The 22534-nt window shown below is 26.9% G+C and overlaps 1 protein-coding gene across 2 annotated transcripts; it reads right to left on the reverse strand.

Moving 5' to 3' along the window:
- Positions 1-582: 582 nt before the first annotated feature.
- On the reverse strand, positions 583-22051 carry LOC129968949 (uncharacterized). Of its 2 annotated transcripts, none has more exons than XM_056083319.1 (5): positions 21821-22051; positions 16323-16592; positions 10152-10267; positions 8453-8588; positions 583-3592 (listed from the first exon to the last, which is right to left on the reverse strand). In XM_056083319.1, exons 1-5 carry the CDS (start codon positions 21870-21872, stop codon positions 3573-3575), a joined length of 594 nt encoding a protein of 197 aa, XP_055939294.1. In that variant the 5' UTR covers positions 21873-22051; the 3' UTR covers positions 583-3572. The 2 variants fall into 2 exon arrangements, with proteins under 2 accessions (XP_055939294.1, XP_055939302.1); XM_056083327.1 differs by having other exon boundaries at positions 583-3792.
- Between the last annotated feature and the right edge of the window lie 483 nt (positions 22052-22534).

A 22534-nucleotide genomic window follows, 5' to 3' on the forward strand; every position in this document is an offset into this window, starting at 1 on the left:
ATAGGTATTTATATCTTTTAGGTTGTTGGTCACCAATTTTCTTCTGCTGTCCATTAATAGCACACTTATACAGATGGTGCACAAGTCTCCCATTAATGACTATCTGATTATTTATTAGAAAATATTAATACATTTGAAGCAGTTATTCTGTGCGACCTTTATTCTACATGACCTAATATTCATATTTAATAATCTACTTTTCAACAAGCCAAAGGGATTGATGTATGAAACATTGAATATCATTATTTTAGGCCAGTTATTGGAGGATCTTTCTTGAAACACTCACTGAAATGGTTTAAAATGATCTGAAATAACAATATTTAAATCTTCGCAACTCGGTCGGCTTTAGTTGCAGAAGCGATGTTTGTTTTTTTTGTTGTTAAAAATGTCAGTGTGTTAGTAACATTTTATTAAATATGACTGAGACATAAATTTAAATTTCATCTTGGCGATTTTTTTTTATTTTGATGTCTGGGAGAACACAAAACACGAAATTCAATGTTTATATATGTATTAAAATAGTTTTTAATAAGTTGTAAGAAATCACAAACTAATTAATTGTTTTCAAGCATATTGCAGGGTTTTTTTTTTATTAAGATAACCAATTTTCAAACAGCATTTCAAGTGTTTCAAAAAGTAAAATACAACAAGATTGTTTTCAACACATAAAAAAACTCACTACCATTTGATATCCAGCATTTTTATGAGTTTCTTCACAAAATGTAATTTCAATCAGAAAAAGTGAAAATACGAAAAAAATTTCATACAAATGTTCAAAATTTGTAACTAAACAATTCTAAAATAATCTTAAATATTTCATTTACACTACTTTAATATTTTTAAAAATATACAATTTATAATACTTTTCAATATTATTAAATTCATACAAACCTTTAGTCATATTATATACATTTTTTATGCTATATAAAATGAGTACATTTTTTTAAAAAAAAAATTGAATAATAATAAACTAAGCAGGCGTAAAGCCATTTTAATGGTACAATATTTTGGCAAAAATTTATAAGTTCTTTGAATTTTTAATTAGATTAAAATATGGTTTTGAAGCTCATTGAGTTATTTCTTGTCTTTTTCTATTTGGAACTATTTTTAAGATTTGTAATGCAGATAAAAATCCAAATGTTTTAGCATTTCTTAATACTGAAGTAGATTTTATTAGAACTGATAAATCTCTTACAACAATAACAAAAAATACTTATGGATCTAGTATGTCTTTAAGGTGATGTGGTATTACATACGGAGCCATAGTTTTGATTGAAAAATATAATGTAGTTAAAAGATTAAAAATATTGCATTGTGTAATTTTATGGTCAAAAATTAACAGCCAGATATTAAACTGAATATCATCACGAGACTACTTTTTGACAGAAAAGGGGGTGCAGCATTTTGTGCTTTGTGTTACAATGAAGAAATATGTAAATCCAGCCTTGAATAGTTTACTCTTTCCTAGGTGAATCAGAAGAAAGAGTAATAATATACAATCAAAATTTCACAATGTCCAAATAAAATAGCTAAAAAAGGATGACAGTGTTTTATGAATTATATTTATTCTTATACAGATGAATTACAATTTGAAATAACACAAATGATTATCAAACATTTAAATTTAAAAAAGAAAAAAAAAAAACCTTGTAAAAATCAGACGAAATAAAAATGAGGTATTTAAAAATGTAAAGAAATTAAACATATATTAATAAGTTTGAAAGTAATTGCAGATTTCTTAGTTTCAGAAACAAAATTGAAATCACAACTTGGTAAATGTAACAGTTTGTTATTTGAACAATTAAGTAGTTAAATAAGATTCAAAATTTCAGAAGATACAATCTTTATCTTATTACATGCAGAAGAATATATTAACTTCAGAAGTTATAATTCCATAGTAAATATTAAAGAAACTGCTTTGACCAACAAAAAGATAGCTTTCCAAAAGAATTGTAATATATTAGTACAATTAATTTCTGCAAATATGAAAGAAGAAACCAATTTCACTCGACTTTGTCGAGTGAAATTCATGTGCAAGAGTTCACTTGACACATCATTTTTTCCATTCGATTTTTAAAATGTAAAATATAAATTTTTTTTAAAGTACATTTTTCTTTTCAAGTAAAGATTGTAAGCATTTTCATCATACCTATTATAAAATAAATATTTTATGTAGCATTTAAACATGCTTAAAATGTCAAATTATTTATAAATATGTAAATATTTGGAAAAGCTCAAAGAAACACAATATAAACAAATATTTTAAGAATGGAGAGCAAATTCTCAATTCATGAAGAATCAAAAACAAATATTTTATTTAAAATTACACTTTACACTGTACAAAACAAATAATAGATAGTTTGAGATGTTCATTAATTGAAGTAGTTGTGTTAGCTAGCAAATTTACAAAAAAAAACTCAAAAAAAAAAAAAAAAAGCAATACTTGCAATTTTTTTTTTTTTTTTACATACCTTAAATACTAGATATATTTATATCAAGATTGTAAAGCACAACATACAATTTTCCAACAATAACACAACAAATTTCCAAACACCCACTTCCCCTTTACTTTATTTTGATTTTACATATATAATTTTTCGACAAAACTTAACCAGCACAGCAAAGAAGAAAAAATTTAAAGTTTGATTAAATTTGGTTCAAACAAGTCAATATTTATAATTATTTTTCAAGTAAAAGACATTTTTTGATACTTAAAGAATTATCTGCTGAGTTTTTCTCAAGGTAGCTAATACCATAAAGAAAAATTCCAAGGCAATGTTATTCAATTCATTTTTAAAATAATCTTTTCAGTTTAAAAAAAAACACTTGAAAGGTTTCAATAAATTAATGAAAATCCCATAAGATAAACTCTGAAAGATAGTAATTTTCATATTATATATACACACACACAGTTTTGATCAATTCTCTTATTCACTAAAAGCAACAACTGACTGACAGCAACCTTTATCATTTAAGAATATCCAATTAATATTTTGAAAAAGTAAACTTTAGTAAGTAAAAATATATAAGAAATAAAGCATTTTATTATCATTTTTTAAATCGTATTTTTTTCCCCATATCAACTAAAAAAAATTAACCTCATAATAATTTTTAAAAAAATCAACAAAGCAAAAAAAAAAAAAAAAACCTTCTCTAACTAAAAATTTTGCCTATTACTTTAGAATACTTATGTTAAATACCATTGTTAAAAAAATGTGAGAGAGAGAAAGAAGAAAACATTTTAACAATCAGTAATTTCACAACAAAATTAAGAAAAAGTCTTTTTTTTCCAAACAGATGACAGAATTTCAAGTTACTTGAGCCTTCTTACAGATTCAATTTTGTATTGAAACTCTTTCTATATCAAATAATATAAAAGATTTGAAGTTGAACAACAATAACAATAACAAAAATGATGTATCATGCTTTTGTAATAATAAATAGTAATGAAAGAGGGTACAACATGAAAATTTTATACATTAATAAAGACATAGAAATTAACAGCATAAAGAGTCAATAAAAACAGATATAAATGACCAGAAGAAGAAGTCAAACATACAGTCCAGCTGCAGTTAAGAGTTAAGCAAAAGGCCTGGAAAAAGTAAAATACTTATTGATGCTTCTTACATACATGTAAAAATGCATTACAACTTTCTCAATTTTAGATCAACAATTGCATTTGGATTAAAATGAAACAAAAACTCAGAAAAAGGTATAAATTATTCTATTAACAAGTGATGCTTGTATAAAATTGCATTCGCATTCGTACAGCAGATTCAAGATGTCACAGATCTGTGGGAAGAAAATTATTTGTATTGTTATTATTTATCTACAGAAAATATGGTGTTTACTATTATGAATAGGTCATCGATTTCAGTTTATGCTTTCTAATAAATATATTTTGTGGATGTATACCAGTATCTTTTTAAAATTATCTGACTAAATATAACCATAGCCAGTTGTGTCGTTACATATATCATATTTATTTCAAAGCTAGTAACAAATTAAATTAATTTTTTGATAAACTACATTAAATAGTATAAAATAATAAGATAAGTTGAAATCAAATCATTACCAATATTTATGAACAGATCTTTACAAACAGATAACTATATATTGATACAACTTTATTTAAATTATACTACACTAATATAGAAAAAAGTATTAAGTTATAAAAGTATATTGAAAAAAGTAACACAAGATAATATTACATAAATAATTAGAAAAAAAGATGAAATTAGTTCCAAATTTGAACATATTTTAAGGTGCAAATCAAAGGGGGAAAAAGCCTTACCTCTTATCAATGCCCATCAGCTGAACAAAATTTTTAACAAATTATAGCAACCAGATAAGTTCCTATCTAATTTTGTCTATCTTCTACCAAATTTGTAATGCAATTAATTATGTAGGAACTCCAATATTAACATTATGTTTGAACACTGTACAAGAAATGAATTCAGTCCATAAAAACTGATCAAATCAAATCAAATATTCACAATTCACCTTAATGAATTATTAAAGTTTCTTGAAATGTAAGGAAGGATAAAAAAAAAAAAAAATCAAAATAATCAATGGCAAATGGTTTAAAGGTACAATACTGAAATTATAAAACTAAATTGTAACATTTGTAAAATATGAATTCAATTACAAATTACTGTTAAGCATTTTACTTCAATTCAGTATTACTAAAGCTCAATCTATCATCTCATTAATTATACTGTCTTAGTAAAAACCATTTTCTTTGTTAATACTACCTAAAAAATTAAATATGAAGGCACAAAGATACTTCAAATGAAATAATAACAGATATTTAAATCAAGGTACAAAGCATACAATAATTAACTAACAAATGCATAACAAATTATGGATCAATAGTAATGACTCAAGCACAAAAATGGGCAGAATTGCAGCAATGTTAATTTTATCAGAGCATAAATAAAACTATTAATTTATTTAATTTTGCATACAATAACTAAACGAACTAAGAACTATTTAACAGTGTTTAAAGAGGAGGAACTTATTATGGCAGAGAGAAAACTTTAAAAAACAATCATTTTTCTTTTTACAGTGTCCAGTTTTATAAACAAACAAAGGGAAAAAAATGTATTTAGTAATTTCTTCATGAAGGATGCCTTTGGAAAGAAATTCAATCATTTAATTACTATTTGTAATAGTTCTTACAAGTCATTAAGTATTTAATTACATTTATGGATTAAAATACAGATTTTTATGCACTATATTGCTATTTCTGTTACCAAATATTCATTAGTAACATCACTTTGAAATTTTCTTTCTGTGAGGAATGTTCTTCTACTTATGTTCTCTATTTTTGTAATGCATGATTCTTCTATCCAAAATTTGGCAAGTTCTGAATCTTTTGTTCAGATTTTAGAAATTTCATTACACACAGGGTAGTCACGAAATAATTTTTTGGGCATCTGCACTGTCAATAGCTACAACGATTAAAGAAGACACTCACAATATAGGAATATGATTTAAGAAGAAATTATTCTGGACTCAGAAGTTAATGTTTCTCAAGTGGGAATTTTATTTCTCCTTTCATAAAAAAATGGCAAATGAGACAAAAAAATATCAAGTAGCTTTAAAATATTGCCTAAAAAAAACTAAGCCACATCCAACATTTTTCAAAAGTAAGTTTGAAGATTCTGATGAAGTTGAAGTTCTAGTTTGAAAAGAAAAGTAATATAAACAAACTAACAAAGTTCTAAGTTTTTGTCTTGTAATCTTAAAGCTCTAGGAAGCTAACAAACTCCTGATCATGAGAATATCAATTTCTAAAAACTTATACTAATTTTCTAATAATTATTGCAAATCATTTTAAAGCATCTGAAATGGCCTTTAATAATATATTAAGCTTTAAGCTTCGGGAACCCAAACTCAGAAAAGTTATTTTGAATACGGGCATTCAATGAGAAAAGCTAGAAGATGCTTTTCCCTTCTTTTAAAGGCAATTATTGGAAATAACTTTTCCGATTTCGACCACCCGTAGTGGTAACTGTTCATCTGTCCTCTCCGTCGTAACCAGGTTGCTTTTTTGCGGTTTTACCACATCTGAACCCTGGAAAAAGCTTTTTATTGCAGGTTTTTTTTTTCTTTTTCCATGAAACATTAGTTTACTAATTCTGTAGGAGAAACTACTGAATTAAATATTATGAAATTAAATAAATTGCAATTAGGATAACTGCTGCATAGTTATTTAGCACATTAAACAAAATATTGTAAATTTTTCAATCATATTTGTAATTAAATAAATTTCTCAAGCATTACTGAAGCTGTAAATTTAATTCTTATAAAGCTTGAACACATCATTGTGAATTTTATTTTGTTATTCTTCTAACTCAACAATTTAGATAAAATGTGACGATTTATATATCATGTATAAAGATCCTTATTGTTTATATTTCCTTTTTCAAAATATTCCCATTCCTTTGTGCATAACACAGATAACAATCAACTGCTGTTTTGTAGATTAAAATATCCTAGAATGTTTTAGTATTAATATATTGCACACACAAAAATCAAATATAATTTTATTCCCAACATAGTTCAAACGGTTTTTAATATAATTACTAGTAGTGTTTTCCTATTTTATTTCATATTCTTACAATTCATAGTGATTTTTTTTTTTTTTTTTTGTCTGAGAATTCCAGTTACTCATTGCAGTGTAGTATTTTTGAAAAATATGCTCAATTTTGCAGACAATCAATAACTGAATTATAACAAAAAAATTATTTTTCTGCAGAAAAATTTACTAATACATAGGTAATCACCAGAATTAAGAAATTAATTTTTTAAAAGTAAGATTAGATATGGTTTACTTAGAATTCCATACATAAGATTACATTGCAATAATATTATGCTGAATAGTAGTTAGCAAAAAACTTTAAATAATATATATGGCATTCTAAATGATCAGCATTCGTTATTAAATACAAGTATTTTTACTAGCAGAAATGCTTAAAATTAAATCTAGAATTCCTGACTTTTTTATGCATCTACTTTATTTTATTTTAAAACAAATATTTCTGGAATAATGTCTAGTAACTTGTCTGTGGATTGAAATGAAGGTAAAAAGATTTTAATATTTCTCTTTTAATATAGTCTTCTAATGTAGTATAATAATTCTTATGAACAATAATTATGAAAACGTCAATTAGTGTGTGATCTTTGGAGATTTACTCATTTTGTGATTAATTGTTGAGATGCTGTTAATATATAAGCATCAGTACTCCCTCTTTGCTCTTTGAATCTCTTTTGTATGCCTTTTCTTCTAACCGAATGAAACCATAATTGAATACAGAACGATAGTTGTAATCACAAAATTACACATCAAGGTTTTATATTTTTAGCACATTGTGTTTACATGCTAGTGAAAGTAGTGGTCGATAGATGGTCAACTCCTTGGTGGATTTGGTTCCAAATTTTAAGCATTTCTACACTTTAAATGTTAAATTTGTGTACTAAATTTCATCCATCAACCTCTCTTTGTTTCATAATGATTGCATTAATTTATATTCAGACAGTTGGGCAGACAGACTTTCTTTGAATGATAAAAATTTAAAATCCAGAGTAGAGGCCATATATTAATTAATCTAGCTCAAAGCATTTTTGTGTCATTGTATTCACAAACATATAGACTTGATTCCAAAAATGCACTTTGTGTGCTCAGGGATGTCTTAAAATGAGAGAATTGTCAAAATCTAAAATTATAAATTTTTTGGTAATTACTATACTTTCTCTTTGTATATTTCATATACGAAAAATAAAATTATAAATAAAAGTTAACTAAAAGTATTGTTCTAATTTTTTAATAACAAATGTGAAAGCAACATCCCCATATATATATGCTTACTTTAGCCTTCAAGTTTCATGATCTGTTTCAATGTTCAATAAAGAAGAGTACATTTTTATATATAGAAGAGTAATTAATATATGAAAAATAATATGTACATTTTAATGGCATACTTTCAATCAAATTTAATTTAAAAAATTGATTATTCCTACATCAAGTTTAAATTATTAATCAATGAAAAATAATAAACTATTCAAACATAGAAAAAGCAAAATATAAGTAATACTGGATGGCATTTCTGCTCGATTTAGAAAAGGATATAGTACACCTCATATCTAAAAGGAAATACCTATAACTAACCATCACCGAAAACAATTTATATAAAATAAATTGCTTTAAAAAAAGTATAAAATGGACACCAATTTGACAAAAAAAAAAAAAAAAACGTTTAAACAGCCATAAGATTTTGAAACATGATATCTTTCATATAAATATCAATATTTTGAATACAGAAAAGCTTGTTATTGAATATTAGGGCCTCCTTATTCAAGTCCGCAGGCTAATTTTAATTTGATTTATCCTTATATTAATGAATTCAATTTTGTGCAAATAAAATTTCAAAGATACAGTGAATCATACCTGTAACAGAAGGCATATAAATATGAGTTCTTTGAAATGGAGTTGATGATTCAGACGCCCTTTCAGAACTTTTTGAAGCATCGCCTTCACTGCTAGTTTTGGAAACTATTTCCGTATGTCCAGACAATGCATGATTCTGAAATAAAATAAACAACAACAAAATTATTATACTGTAAAAATAACAAAACAGAAACAAAATACAAGTACAAATTATCTTTAAAAGTAATTAAAATGCATTTCAAACAAAATGATTATGATTTTGGGGCCAATTAAATAAAATGTTCACATCATACAATTGTAAACATGGCAATCTGTTGTTGTTGTGTCGTCGTTTCTTATGGCACTTGCCATGGACAAGCCCGCTGTCAAAGACAGCCGCTTTAAGCCTGAGGGGGAGCGCCTCTTGTTTCTATAGTAGCGCCATCTAGGACCAAGAGAACGACTTAGTTACACACACATCACAACCCTTTTCACGGGGCGGACTTCATTCACTCATCCACTAATCGTAATTTAGACCTGAATCAGAGAATGATCACCCCTGATTCAGTACCCCCAGTGGTATTACTCTCGACATGGAGGAGTTTGTGACCACGACAGATTCACCAAGCACGCGGGGAATCTTCTGCCGGTGGGGTTTGAACTTGCAACCTAAGGGATGCAAATCCAACGCTCTACCAACCAGGCTATTGGCAATCTATTACATAACATGGCTTATTAAATAATATCAATAGCTATTCATAACTAAACGAATCTTTACATCAAGTAACCATTTTGTTACAGAACATTTATAGCATATGCAGTCAAACTAGGTGGCATTTCCATTGTTGTTTTTTTATTAAGAATTAGGTATCTGCTTTTAAAGCAAATAAATTATAGATTTGATAAGTAATTAAAGCTTATTAAAAGCTTTGGAATCTTTAATTCATTATATTTAATAAAATATATAATTAAGCAAGAATAATGTACATTTAATGTGAATGTAAAAAACAGAAAATGTTGGCTCAGTCAACTAAAGGATTACAAAGAAAAAAAATTGCATTATTGAATCTTGCTAAAAATATATATATATATAAAACACTAAATATATGCAAAAATAACAGAGAGAGAGGGAGAGAAGGAGAGATAATAACCAATAAATATTACTATATTCAATCAAGACCTTCTACATCTTATTACTAGAATGAACCCAGAATCTGTTTATTTGGTTTGGTGTTTTCTTAGAAGTAATTATCCTGTGCAAAAATGTAGTTTTACCATCATTCATACAAAGATCTAAATGCGAACTATACACCTCCTTTTGGCATTTCTTTCAATGTGTTTATTCTTGTATTTTTCTGAATGTGAAAATCATTACATTCCGAGAAAATTCTTCATCCAAGGAAAAATTCATATAGTGCAAGATCAGGGAGATAATGTATTCATGGAAGTACCACAATATTGTGATTTCATAAGTAATTGGGACAATATTTTACTGTGACTGAGCATATAAAAGCACCAGCAACTTTTTAATGCCTATAAGCATGAGCTAAGTACATGAGTTATACAAATCTGAACTCAATAAAATACATTCTGATTAAAAAAATATGTGAGAAATGTTATTCATTTACATTTTTAAAATAACTTGAAAGTTCAGGAATTTTTTCAATGCAGAAGCAAAAAAAAGATAAATCAACAAGTCATAAACATTTTTAATACAAACCTCTGGTACAAACTGTTTAGATGATATTATTGCATCAGATTCAAACTTCTCATTAGAGGGAGTTTCTGATATGCACTGGCTCAAATATGGTATCAACAATTCATCATCAAACTGATCTGCAATGAAGCCCGTAAATTAAAATTGGACTTGATGATCAATAAAAAATTATTTATCAAAAAAGGTTTTAATCATTTAAAAAACAAATCTTTATTTTGAAAATTCTTCCAGAAGAAAGAAATGGTAAAATATTCATATGTGAACTATAAAACAGAGGCAGCGTTAGCAGGGGGCAATTACCCCTTTGTCGGCAAGAAATTGAGATGTTCGTCGGCAAAAATCTTCACCACTTCAGGATGGTTGTGCAGAGCTGAACATTGTCGAATATAATAATTTAAATACTACCTTAAAGTTAATATGTTGTAAACAGTTGAAGTAACGGTTAAAGCAGTTTGACTATATTTGGCAAAATATTTTGTAGGGTAGCAGGTTAATAAGATACCGCATTTTGTGGACAATTTTTGATTTTCCGACTATGAACGCAATGCGATGAATGTCGAAGAATTTAAATCCACAGATTTTTAGGCTTTTGATTGAAATATCATTCACCAAGCTTATAATTTACATTACTTTTGGAAGCATATCCGGTAAGGTGCATAAGATATTGCATTCTGCCAATAATTTCTAGATTGCCGAAACTATGAACTAAATGCGATGGAAGTCTGCAAATTTTTAAACATGCGATTCAAATATCGTCTATTCAATTTATAATTTGTACTATATTTTACAATATAACCGATAAAGTGACAGGCATTTTGCCAAAAAATTTTGAGCGTGCGATGGATACCGACGATGTTAAGTTCGCAGATTTTCAGACATCTGATTTAAATGTAATTCATTCAGCTTATAATAAGTGCTATATTTAACAGAATAATCAATAAGCTGACAAGTGAATAAGACTTTGCATTTTTGCAGACTAATCTTTTTCTTTCGGCGAAAATGTTATCATAGGTATGAGAAAAAAAATAGTTTTCATCGAGTATTTCGATTGCTGCAAGCAGAGTTATTAGGGAAATATATTTTAATATTATACATGAATAAGACGATAGAGTTGTTTTTCCTAATTCAGAATTCAACGAATAAAAATTAATCGTCATTTTTTTTTCCCATCTAATTGTTACTTCCTCGGTAGCGAATTATGAAATTTATTTTAATCTTTTCACTATGAGAATTGTCTTACTAAAATCTAGTTAATGGTTAAACTAAATCTAATAAAACTCTTTTCTTTTGACACTCTTATGCATATGCATGCTAAAAAGTGTTACTTTGCTGTAGCTAAATTATGTCAATTCTTTATAAATCAAGCAGAAAATAAATTGTATAATTGCAAATTAACCTTATTTGACAGTAAAATATCTGTTTTCTTTTGCAATCTAATTTATCAGTATACAATTATTACACTAAAGAAATATTACCGACGCAAATGACGTCAAAAAATAAATATTTGTGGCACGGTAGCTTTTTAGCTACACTTAAAGAGTTTATCCAAGTATGGATTAAATCTGTTAAATAAATTGCTACGTAAATTCTTCAGACTCTGCATTTAATATTATGACTACGCATCGCTTGTATCGTTTTTATTTTTTTCTTTCAATTACTATTCACGGCAAAAACTATATAATTTCAGTTGCTTCTAAATTTTCAAAGACTTTGAATAAAGATGTCTTAATAAAATGATGATTAAAATAGTTATTCATAGAATAGCCATGTATAACACATTAACCCCTTGACATACGAATTTACTTAACTCCTAATTAGATGGCACATCTTATTTGGGGGCAATAATTTTTATTTTAATCCTTGAATAATATGAAGAAATTTCAGGTAATGATGCGTTTTCAAGTGATTTTTTCATTTTAATACTTAATGCAGATTAAAAATTAAAAATTTAGAGAATCGATGCGCGATTCAGATTTATTATTGTATACGAAGGAGTTAAGAAAAACAAATACATGCAACTAAGAGGATAAAATTCATTTTTTGGGAAAAATATTAGCTTGCAATAGCTTCGAGGGAAAAAAGTATTTAACTACAAGACCACCTGTCTAAAAATGGAAATTCTTATTCAAGATCTAATAGTTTTTTTAATAAAATATATTGATTTTTACTTTCTCGTATATGTAGTATAGAGAAAGTATAGTAATCGTCAAAAAATTAAAACTCGAGATTTTGACGAATCTCCACGTTTTAGACCTCCTTGAGTTCGAAAAGCATGTTTTTGGAAAATGTCCGTCTGTCTGTTACAAAGAAAACTAAAAAATGAATACATTCGAATTCCTGTTCGTTGTTGCAATTATTATAAAAATTATTTTAGGTACGGAACTACTTTGATGTTTGGTAAAAGAAATTGAGAACATTTTCTTACAAATATCTTTGTAAATTTTTAACAATGAAAAAAAGGTCAGTAAAAAAGAAGCTGTAGCAGTTGCATTACTCTTATCTTCTCTTTTGGATACTAGATGGCGATGCATGATTAGGCCATCCCATAGTGCATTGCGATTGTAATTAGAGTGAGATGTGATGCTGAACTGTGAAGCCACGCGCGTGAATGTCTTGTCTTTGTGTTTGTTTAGTGTGTGAATGTGATTATTATAAGAAATGTTCCTAAAAACATTCGTCCTGCTGCTTCCTGCATGGATCATAATAATCTACATACCACCACAAAGCTAATAAAAATAAATAAAAAAAAAGAAGCTAAATAATATTTTTCTTTAATTATATATAAAAATTAATTATTATGAGTTATTTTGAGGCCAAATTAGAGAAATTGTGCTTGCCCTCCTTTCGGATTTGTCTTGCCCCCTCGTCGGCAAACCTCTGGCGCAGCCCCTGCTACAAAATAAAAAATTAAAAAAAAAACAACATTATTTTAAAAAAGAACTGCAGTTCAACAAGAAGGCAGAGAGGGTTGAAGAATTGCCTTTTATACTTCTATATAATATGGAAAGTAAAAGATTTATTTTCCATTTAAAAATTATTTTCTTAAAATTTCCCACTGATTATATTTAAATTATATTTTTCTAGAAATAAAATAAAAATCCATAAATATTAATAAAGGACGATAATAGTACATTTGTTACTAAATATAAGTATTGACATGAAAAGTCATTTCCTTTCAGCTGTCAAACTTGTGCAATTCTTTTCATAAAACCTTCAGGAAATATAGATTTAAAACTTGCAATCCACTTTTTTGTAAGGGAAGAAATTAACAATTTTTACAGTATTTTATTTCCCAAATTAATAAAATAATAATAACAATAATAATAATAACTGAAGAACATACACTAGAAGGTATGTTAATTGCAAATTATGCAAAAATATATGTATATATTAAGAAAATATTTTTGCATAATTTGCAGTAATATCTTTCATTGTCGGAATGAAATTCAAAACATTTCCATTATTTTAGTAAATATAAATTAAATTTAGTAAATAATACTTCTTTGCCCCTATTGCAAACAAAGGAAAACAGATTCTGCTTTTTAAAAATTTTCTTTAATAATATCATAAAAAATTTTACTTGCCTTTTTATTCAATATTTTTTTTTTTTTTTTTTTGAGGATTTTAAAAATAAAATGTTTTAAGATTTTCAGCATATTAGAAAATTTGTCTAATGACTAAATAATTACTTTTGCTATTCTTTAATTCCTTTCATCAGCAATTTCTATTCCAATTAAGATACTGTTGGACGTAAGATGCATTCACGATTATGTTGCAAATGCACATTTTTCAAAGGATAAGAAAGATAAGTTAGTGCTGATAATGTGCAGTTACATACTAGGTGGGACAGAATTACATTATGCAACTTAACTAGATTATGTATATTCAAGTATACAATAAATAGGATGGGTGATTGGCTACTAAAAGACAGCTTAAATGTCAAACAGAATTTAAAATTCATAAATGGTTGAGAAAATAATAAATATTAAAAGAGATCATAAGAGATTCAATTGAAATTTAACACAACCAATATGAAAACAAAACAGCTGTTAAAAATGGATAGATCAATAAAAAATTTTAAAAATTAAAAGTTTAATTAGCATATAAATTAAAAATAGAATCCTCAATTGATACAGAAATAAAAGTCAATTAAATGATTTTTTAAAACACTTTTATTAATGTATTAAACAAATTTTTATTTACATTAAATATTTTCAACTTTTTAAATTTGAAATCAATTTTTTACAAACTCACTATGAGTTGATACAGAAATCAGAATTTAATTTAATAGTAATAATCTCATGATTAAGAAACATTAAAGAAGCCCATTAAGCCATCAAGAACACAAATGTGCACAAAATTTGAAACACAGCACAAACTGAGTAAAAGTTCAATCGCATATTTATATCTTTACAACTATACATAAAAAAAGGCAAGTTAAATTAAAGTGTTTAAAAAATGTTTAATACAAGTTTACTTTATTATAATTTTTATAGATATACATTCACTCTTAGCATATGCAGGGGTGTTTGTGGGACCCCAAAAAATCCCCTGAAACTTTTACGGACTTACTACCGACATTTTGGAGTTTCGAGAAGGGGGGGGGGGAGAAATGAAAAATTACGATTATGAAGTATTGAATGACCTAATTATAAAAGTTCAATGAATTACTTTTTTTGCAAAATTAATAACCATTAATTTTGCAAAATTAAGACCTTTGAACCCAGGTCACGTGATTGCACATCTGGTCGAACGAAGTCTCTCCCTTTTTTTTCTGCCGCGCCTACTTGCCGAAAAGAATCCAGAAGAGAATGTCCGAGAACCGGGGGAATGAGTCATAACTGGCAATAAGGAAAGAACAAAAAAGAAGTTTTTTCCCCCTTTTCACGCATTATCACTGCCTTTGAAGAAAGAAAGGAAAAGTTTTCACCACACACACTGACCTTGCGTTTTCTGCTTTCAAAGCAAACAAAATTACCCAGATCAAAATAAATAATTCATTATTATTCCTACTTCCTTTTGAACGACGATCCCCGGAATTTCCGGGTATCGAAGTTCAAAATCCCCGGAATTCCGGGGTTTCCCCGGAGCACAAACACCCCTGCATATGCATAGTGTTACATTGATCTCAAATTTTTCAGGCACTTACTTCTTATTTTATAGTTTATTTGTATCAAAATAAAATATGGTTAGAGTTTATAATTTGTGTGTGTGTGTGTGAAAATGTGTTCTATTTAAGACAAAAAAGCAATGTTTAGTAAGAAAAATTAAAATCAAACTTAGTCCAATTTTTCCATACTTTTTCAGCATCCATTTCTTTCTCACACTTATCAATCCTTATAAAACTTATTATTTTTAAAGTAAGCCCTTTTTTTTATTTCTGTATAGAAATATTGAAAGAATAAGAAAAATCTATATATTACATGGAGTTTACATTTGAAATTTTTTGGGAAAAGAAGCTTAACATACAACTTTGAAAATTCATAACATTTGTCTTTCTTTTTTATGCACATACTCAAAAAATACTTTTGCTATTCTTCATTCAGAATAAAATGAATGAATGGAATTCATATAATTCATTATCTTATTATATGAATAAATTTCAAAACAATTTATTCATATAATAAAAGAATGCATTTTATAAAGACTATACTATTTTACTATTTACTTAAGTTGAATTTACTACTTTTTTTCACAAGCAGGAAAAGACTTCATATCAAATTCTCTAGAGTATTCAGAATTTGGTATTCTGTATCCGGTTCTTGTTTCAGTTCTGTATCATGGCCATATTCTAAAATTTCACGAATGTTGAACAAAACAGAACTATCATCATTTTTGTTATCAGTAGGAACATTAGCAAGAAGAAGTCTGAATCTCTGGTATTCATACATTGTCATTGCCATAACTTTAAATGAATCTGAAATGCTAACATATGCAGGGATCAATTTGACCCCAATCTTCCAGTAAACAAAGAAATACATTGTTCCATTGATTACTGCTATATTAATCATCTTCCCCCATGAAGGCATAGGAAGTAATAGGTGTAAACTTATAAATTCCTAGAATTTCAAAACAAAAGGATATCAGAAAGGATAAGGGTAAAAAAGATTCCATATGTGTGCCGATCGGTTTATAAAGCTTCATTATATGTTTATTTATTTGCACAATACCTACCTTGTTCAAAATCAGAGGAAACTGTCTGATCATAACTTTTGTGAACAGATGAAGGAGCTATTTTGGGTGGAGAGGTGATAGAAGCCCCAGAAGCAGATGGATCAAGGTAAGAACCAAATGTAGTTTGCATAGGAAGATAATAGTGATGCTGATCATCATATTTAGGCTTTATTTCATCATGAGGAATTTCATTGCTGGAATGATCTTGATTTTCTCTTAAGGAAGGTTTTCCACTGAGACTCTTTATATAAGAATGAGTAAAAGCAAGATCTGCAAAACAATAAATAAATAAATTACTAAACAATTTTGATCAGAAAAGGAAAACAAATTATAATGATAGCCGAAATACAAGTAAAATATTTTTATGGTGTAATTTTATGCATTTGAATTATTCTGATTTAGTTCATGAAAATTTTAATTTAGAAAATTTCAAGACATAAAAAATCATGGAGGAAATTCACAAATAAAAAATAAAGAAAATTTCAAAATCAAAATTTGGGAATCAAGGAAATTCACAAATACAAAACACAGATACTGTTAGTAGCATATCAGCGGGGTTGCTAAATGCTAAAATGAGAAAAATTCTTTAGAAGTAAGCAAATGTTTTCAATAAATTATTTATGATGAATATATGATTTAAAATAATTATCAATTGCTTTAATTAGAAAAAAAAAATCAAGTTTAATTTGCTATATGTATAGGTACATAAAATTTTTCATGAGAAAAACATAAGCATCTCTATACACATACTTCCAAGCTTCATTGTGGCAATTTTTAAAGTATTTTTAGTTAAGTCTTGACAAAGAATTAACATTCTAAATTAGTTAAATTGGGGGGAAAAATTAATATCGATAATTGTTAAATTAACAAAAAAGCTTGGCACTAAGAAATTGTAATTCATATATATTACATACAGAAATTTCAAGAATTATCAAATGTTAATGATAGTGCACATCTCAGAAAAATAAAGTCTGGGTAATTAATAGAAATGAAGTAGAAAACTTTTGAAGATACAGAGTGGGAAAATCAGAAAGAAGACAAAATCAATTACATAAAGCAATTATGAATGAAATCTCTTATGGCTTTTCATGAAATTTGCATAAAATGGGAAGTGAAAAATACTATAGAAATATATCATCATTATTAATTAAAAGTTATGTATTTCTTTAGAAACATTTGAAAAAACCAATAGGATAATGCCAGATATGAATGTCAGTATGGTTTGATACAATGTTAAAATTTGTTATAAAATAGAACAAAAGGGAGGGGGGGGGGAGTCGCATTTGAAAATTAGTATTCCATTTTCTCACTATCTTCTATTTATAGAAAGTTTACTTAGTTTTTATTTTCCATTTGTGTGATGCATTTAATGGTTTCCAGTGATTTTATATTAATTTCTATAAGAAAAATAACTTCGGTTTTCAAAAAAAAAAAAATCTCAAATAAATACGTTATTTTAAATGAAGCTTAACCTTAGAACTTTCTAAATCTGTTGCTTTGATTATAATTCATACCCTATATGGTACTTCGTATTAACGCAACCAGGCCAAAATTCGCATAAATCGCCAAATTTGGCGACCCTACTTACGGCAACCCTACGTGTTAAAAGAGAGAGAGATACAATAGAGATTAACAAATCGCGCCAACCTGGTTGCGATAATACGCAAGTACCCAAATATATATATAATTTTTCTTCTCAATTAAAACTAAGCTAAAAAAAAAACATATTCAACAAAAATAACCTGAAATAAAAAATTATTTCAACAACATTTTCAAATAACAACAGTATCCATCTTGTCCAGAACAGATGAATGTGTCACAATAGTTTTGCATGAGTAGGGGAGGAATATACTTTTCTGTTGCTCAGCCATTTATTTAACACTTGGTTTTGTAGAATACCTGATTTCTGAAATACTGTGAAGCACGGAAGATTGTTAAAAACAAAAAAAAAAAATTTCAATGAGAGAAGAGCTTATCTACATAAATTTGATAAGAATATTGCATACCAAATCACTGTAACAGAACATTTAGAAATCTACATGTCGACAAAGCGACAATTTTTAAACATGGTTTGGAAACTGCAATAAATACCTAATGCAGCAGGATATAATTGATGCAATATTTTCTTCTCTCCAAAATAATGAAAAAGAATTTTTTCAAGTCCGGAATTGCCAAACTTTACTAAGTGCATACTTTCAGATTTCAAATTTAAAAGTGCATTGTAATTTTAGTTGTTAAAGAAAAAATGTACAATTTCCAACTATGAATATTATTGGGTATTTGTTTATTAGGGATATTCTATAAAGTAAATGCAGAAATTTTTTTCAACTCCCAATATTACAAATAACTCCAGATTTAACAAATAAAATTTTTGGTCTTGATAAATTTGTTAAATGGGGTCAGACTGTATTAACTTCCTTAAAGTTAAAAAATACTGTAGAAAAATTACATAAGATTAGAAGCTTTTATTATTCAGAGATATCAAAAAATTTTTTAGCTTAGAATCTTTCAGAAAGATAATTTGAAAATTATACTCTTAATATTTAAAGTTTAATACCCAGATAATTTATTTAAATTCTTATGACACAGTTCCATTTCTTATAACAATTCCATTCTACCGTAAGTAAAAGCTTGCTTGAAATTCTATCTTAAATTTGCAGCAAGTATTTGGAAGAAAATGCTTTTTATCAAACATTTCCATAGAATGCCCTGTGAAATTTTTAAATACAAATATTTATTAATATCATTTTGTGTTTTGATTATCATGAATAAAGCTTTGAATATTAAAGCATGAGATTTAAAACATAAAAATTACACTACTATAAAAAAAATGTAAAGTTAAATCTCTAATAATGGTCCAACAACCAAATTCCAAACTGGCAGAGATTGGCATATACTTGCAGAGGTAAAAGTACTCTAAAAAATATAGAATATACTACATGCTGTTTGAACAAATCAATGTACAGCTGAAAAAGTTTGTTCATAAAATAATGTATATTTATAATTTTTTCCTACTAATTAGATATAGCCATAAGAAAATAATAAATGATATTCAGTTTGTATTAACATTTATTGACCTCTCTAATTAAAGATAAATGCATCTATCACAGACGATGGCGTTAGTAAGACATATATTTATTCTTCACAACAAGTAGACGTAAAAGCATATAAGTAATTTTAGAATAACAATAAAACAAGGTGATGTCACTCAAGCTAAAGTAGTTATACAAAATTGTTTGCTTGCTTGCTTGCCGCAACAGCATCTCTGTGTGTAATGGTGCTGTATGGGCTAGATTGTTTACTTATAGTTATCAAATTTACAACATACAAACTTTAAACAATAGATATGTGCACCATAGAGCATTTTTTTTTTGAAATTTTAATTAATTAACATTTAAACTGAATCTTGGCATTTTCCAGCAATAATTTTTAAAAATATTACTGTAAAAAATTAAATTTTAAGTCATTTTCATATTTTAAAAATAATCTTTTTAATGTTGCCAGAAACAAACTATTTTCATGGTTTCATTAACTATTTGATCACAAAATTTCCTTTCATTATTGAAAGTTAAAAAAAAAAAAAAAAAAAGATTTTGTTTAATATCAATGTAATTTATGAGACTTAAGAAAGTGAGGTTACAATACAACAAAATTTATAAAATAGATAAATTATAAAATAGACCACATTGTTACATTTTCAAAGTGACATAATACCAAGGAATTGATTACCATTAAAAAGATTCATGTACACAATGAGCATAGCATATTTAAAAGATTTAAAGTAACACAATTTTTTTTATCCGGCAGTTTTATATCATGGACATGAAATTATATCTAAACAATTTATCTGAAATCAAATACAACCAATGTCCTGACAAACCAGCTGGTTGCCAGAGGTGACTAGTTTAAAATAAGTTCCAAAATCAAGAAATCAGTCTCGAACACAAAATAATTTTGATAATTTTTATTTCATCTGAAAGTTCATAACATCTCAAAGATTCTTATGATACATTATCAATGATCGCCTACTCCTATGAACCTCTATTTTTGAAAGATATTACAAAATAAAATTGTACAGCTAAAACAAATGGGCCAGTCTCGAGCATTTTTTCCTACTGATTTATTTTACTACTTTGTAGCAGATGCCAATAAGACAGACTTCATATAAGTATTTCAAATGAAATTTTTCATACATACTAATCTTAGAGAGCTAGCTGGTTATTGAAACCAGCTGAAAGGTTTAAAAAAAAATCTGCATATTTATATATCTTACAAGAATATATTAAAGACATTGAAAGTGCTACTTCTACAGAAGAACACTGCTTGAGCTAGAAACATAATATATGAAATGGAAATTCTTAATTATATTTTAACAAATCTATTTTAGTTTCTAATCCAAAAACACTAGTAGTTGAGATGGAAGATAAAAACCTTAGGACCATCAGAATAGAGAATTAAAAAATTTTAATATTAGAACTGTCGGAAATACTGAATAATTAATGGTATTAAAATTCTCCATCCTTATTACAAGAAGGTTAAAAGATGAAATTTTAGACCTTTTAAGAAATTATTGAAAACATGAGAAACTATAAAAATTAGGTTTCATTATTTCATATAATTTCTAACATCAATATACAAAAAACTTTACAATAGTTGGGAGATATAGAGTTAATAAAAGCATGTTATTGTTTTTTATTGTTGTTCACTTTGTGTTTAATATTCAATGTGTTTGATACTTTTTATTTAGTTAATAAACATCATAATTATGCACTTTTATCTATTCCTTTACATAAAGATTAAAAATGTAAAAGAATAGCTGTGGCCATATTTTCTACAATATTAAACTAATTTATATGATACTACATTATAATAAAACTGATATTTTTAATAATAACTTAGAGTATATAAATGTAAAACATCGAAATAATATAAACTATAATTCAAGCAAAAAAGATTTAATTTCCCAAATAAAACCCATTAGATTTGACAAAATGTTTCTTTTTTCAAAGATTAAAAGAATTGCAGCAACCCATAATGGGATAAAGAAAGATATTAGTTTGTTGCAATCAATATTAATTAATGATTTTTTTAACTGCAGCATTAATTTAAACAGTTTTTCTTCCATTGAATCATAACTATACAATCATTTTCTCCAATACTTTTACATTTACAACATTTCTCTTCAATACTTTTACAACATTGATATAATTGTCATGTAACTTCATTTCAGTTATAATTTTTTATTTACATAATTTACAAAGATTAAACTAATTTATAAAGATTAAACCAAAGGTTACCTCAACTCATTCAATCGTAATTCCATACATAATATTTTTTCATGGAGTTTTGAGAATTCACTGTTTAGTAGAAATAATAACTTTAATTCCATCAGATGGATTACAAATATATAATACAAAATAAATTTGATTATTATAAATAAATAATACAAAATAAATTCAAACAACTATTTAACCAAAAAAAAAAAAAAACTCTCTTACCAGACTTGATGAAATGTAGAATGAAAATTGTAGCTATATGAACTACTTTCATTTTGGCAAACAACAACCTTTTTCCAGCAAACTAAGCAAGTTTTGACTAATATCTCAAAATATTATTACAAAAATTTGGTTAAAAAACACAGAATAATTAATAAATACTTCTCAAGTAACTATTTCCCTCTCGGAGGTATCCAAAGCTTGTTTATGTTTCAAATCGATTCGAAACGTAGGTGGATTTTTTATTCTTTTGTTTGCATACGTATGCGAGTGACATAAAGTCGCGCTACAACCACGTAGCGACAAAATAATCAAGAATCGAATAAAATTTGGAATAAATCGTCAGTAAATGATTCACAAAAACAGTTTTGAATTGCTTACAAAAAATTAATGTATTATTAATCCATATTAGCAGATAAGTGTGCAAAATATCGAAAATCAAATTTTTTTTATTCTTGTTATTCAAATTGAAATGAATATTCTGTAATTACAATTAACGTTTCTGATTAAATTACCACAACCAAATCCTATTCTCACTCCATTTCAATCAACCAATAACCACAGCCAATTATATTTTCCCTTTTCATTTCTGCTATTTCTAATTTTAAATATAATCACCTCACATATATTTGTCATACCTCAATTTGTCTCCTCATTTCACTATAGAGGCTTCTAATTGTGTGATCTATATGTGACTATAGCTGCTAGCTGTATAAT

Source organism: Argiope bruennichi, chromosome 1 (assembly GCF_947563725.1).
Source record: "Argiope bruennichi chromosome 1, qqArgBrue1.1, whole genome shotgun sequence".
NCBI lineage: Eukaryota > Metazoa > Arthropoda > Arachnida > Araneae > Araneidae > Argiope > Argiope bruennichi.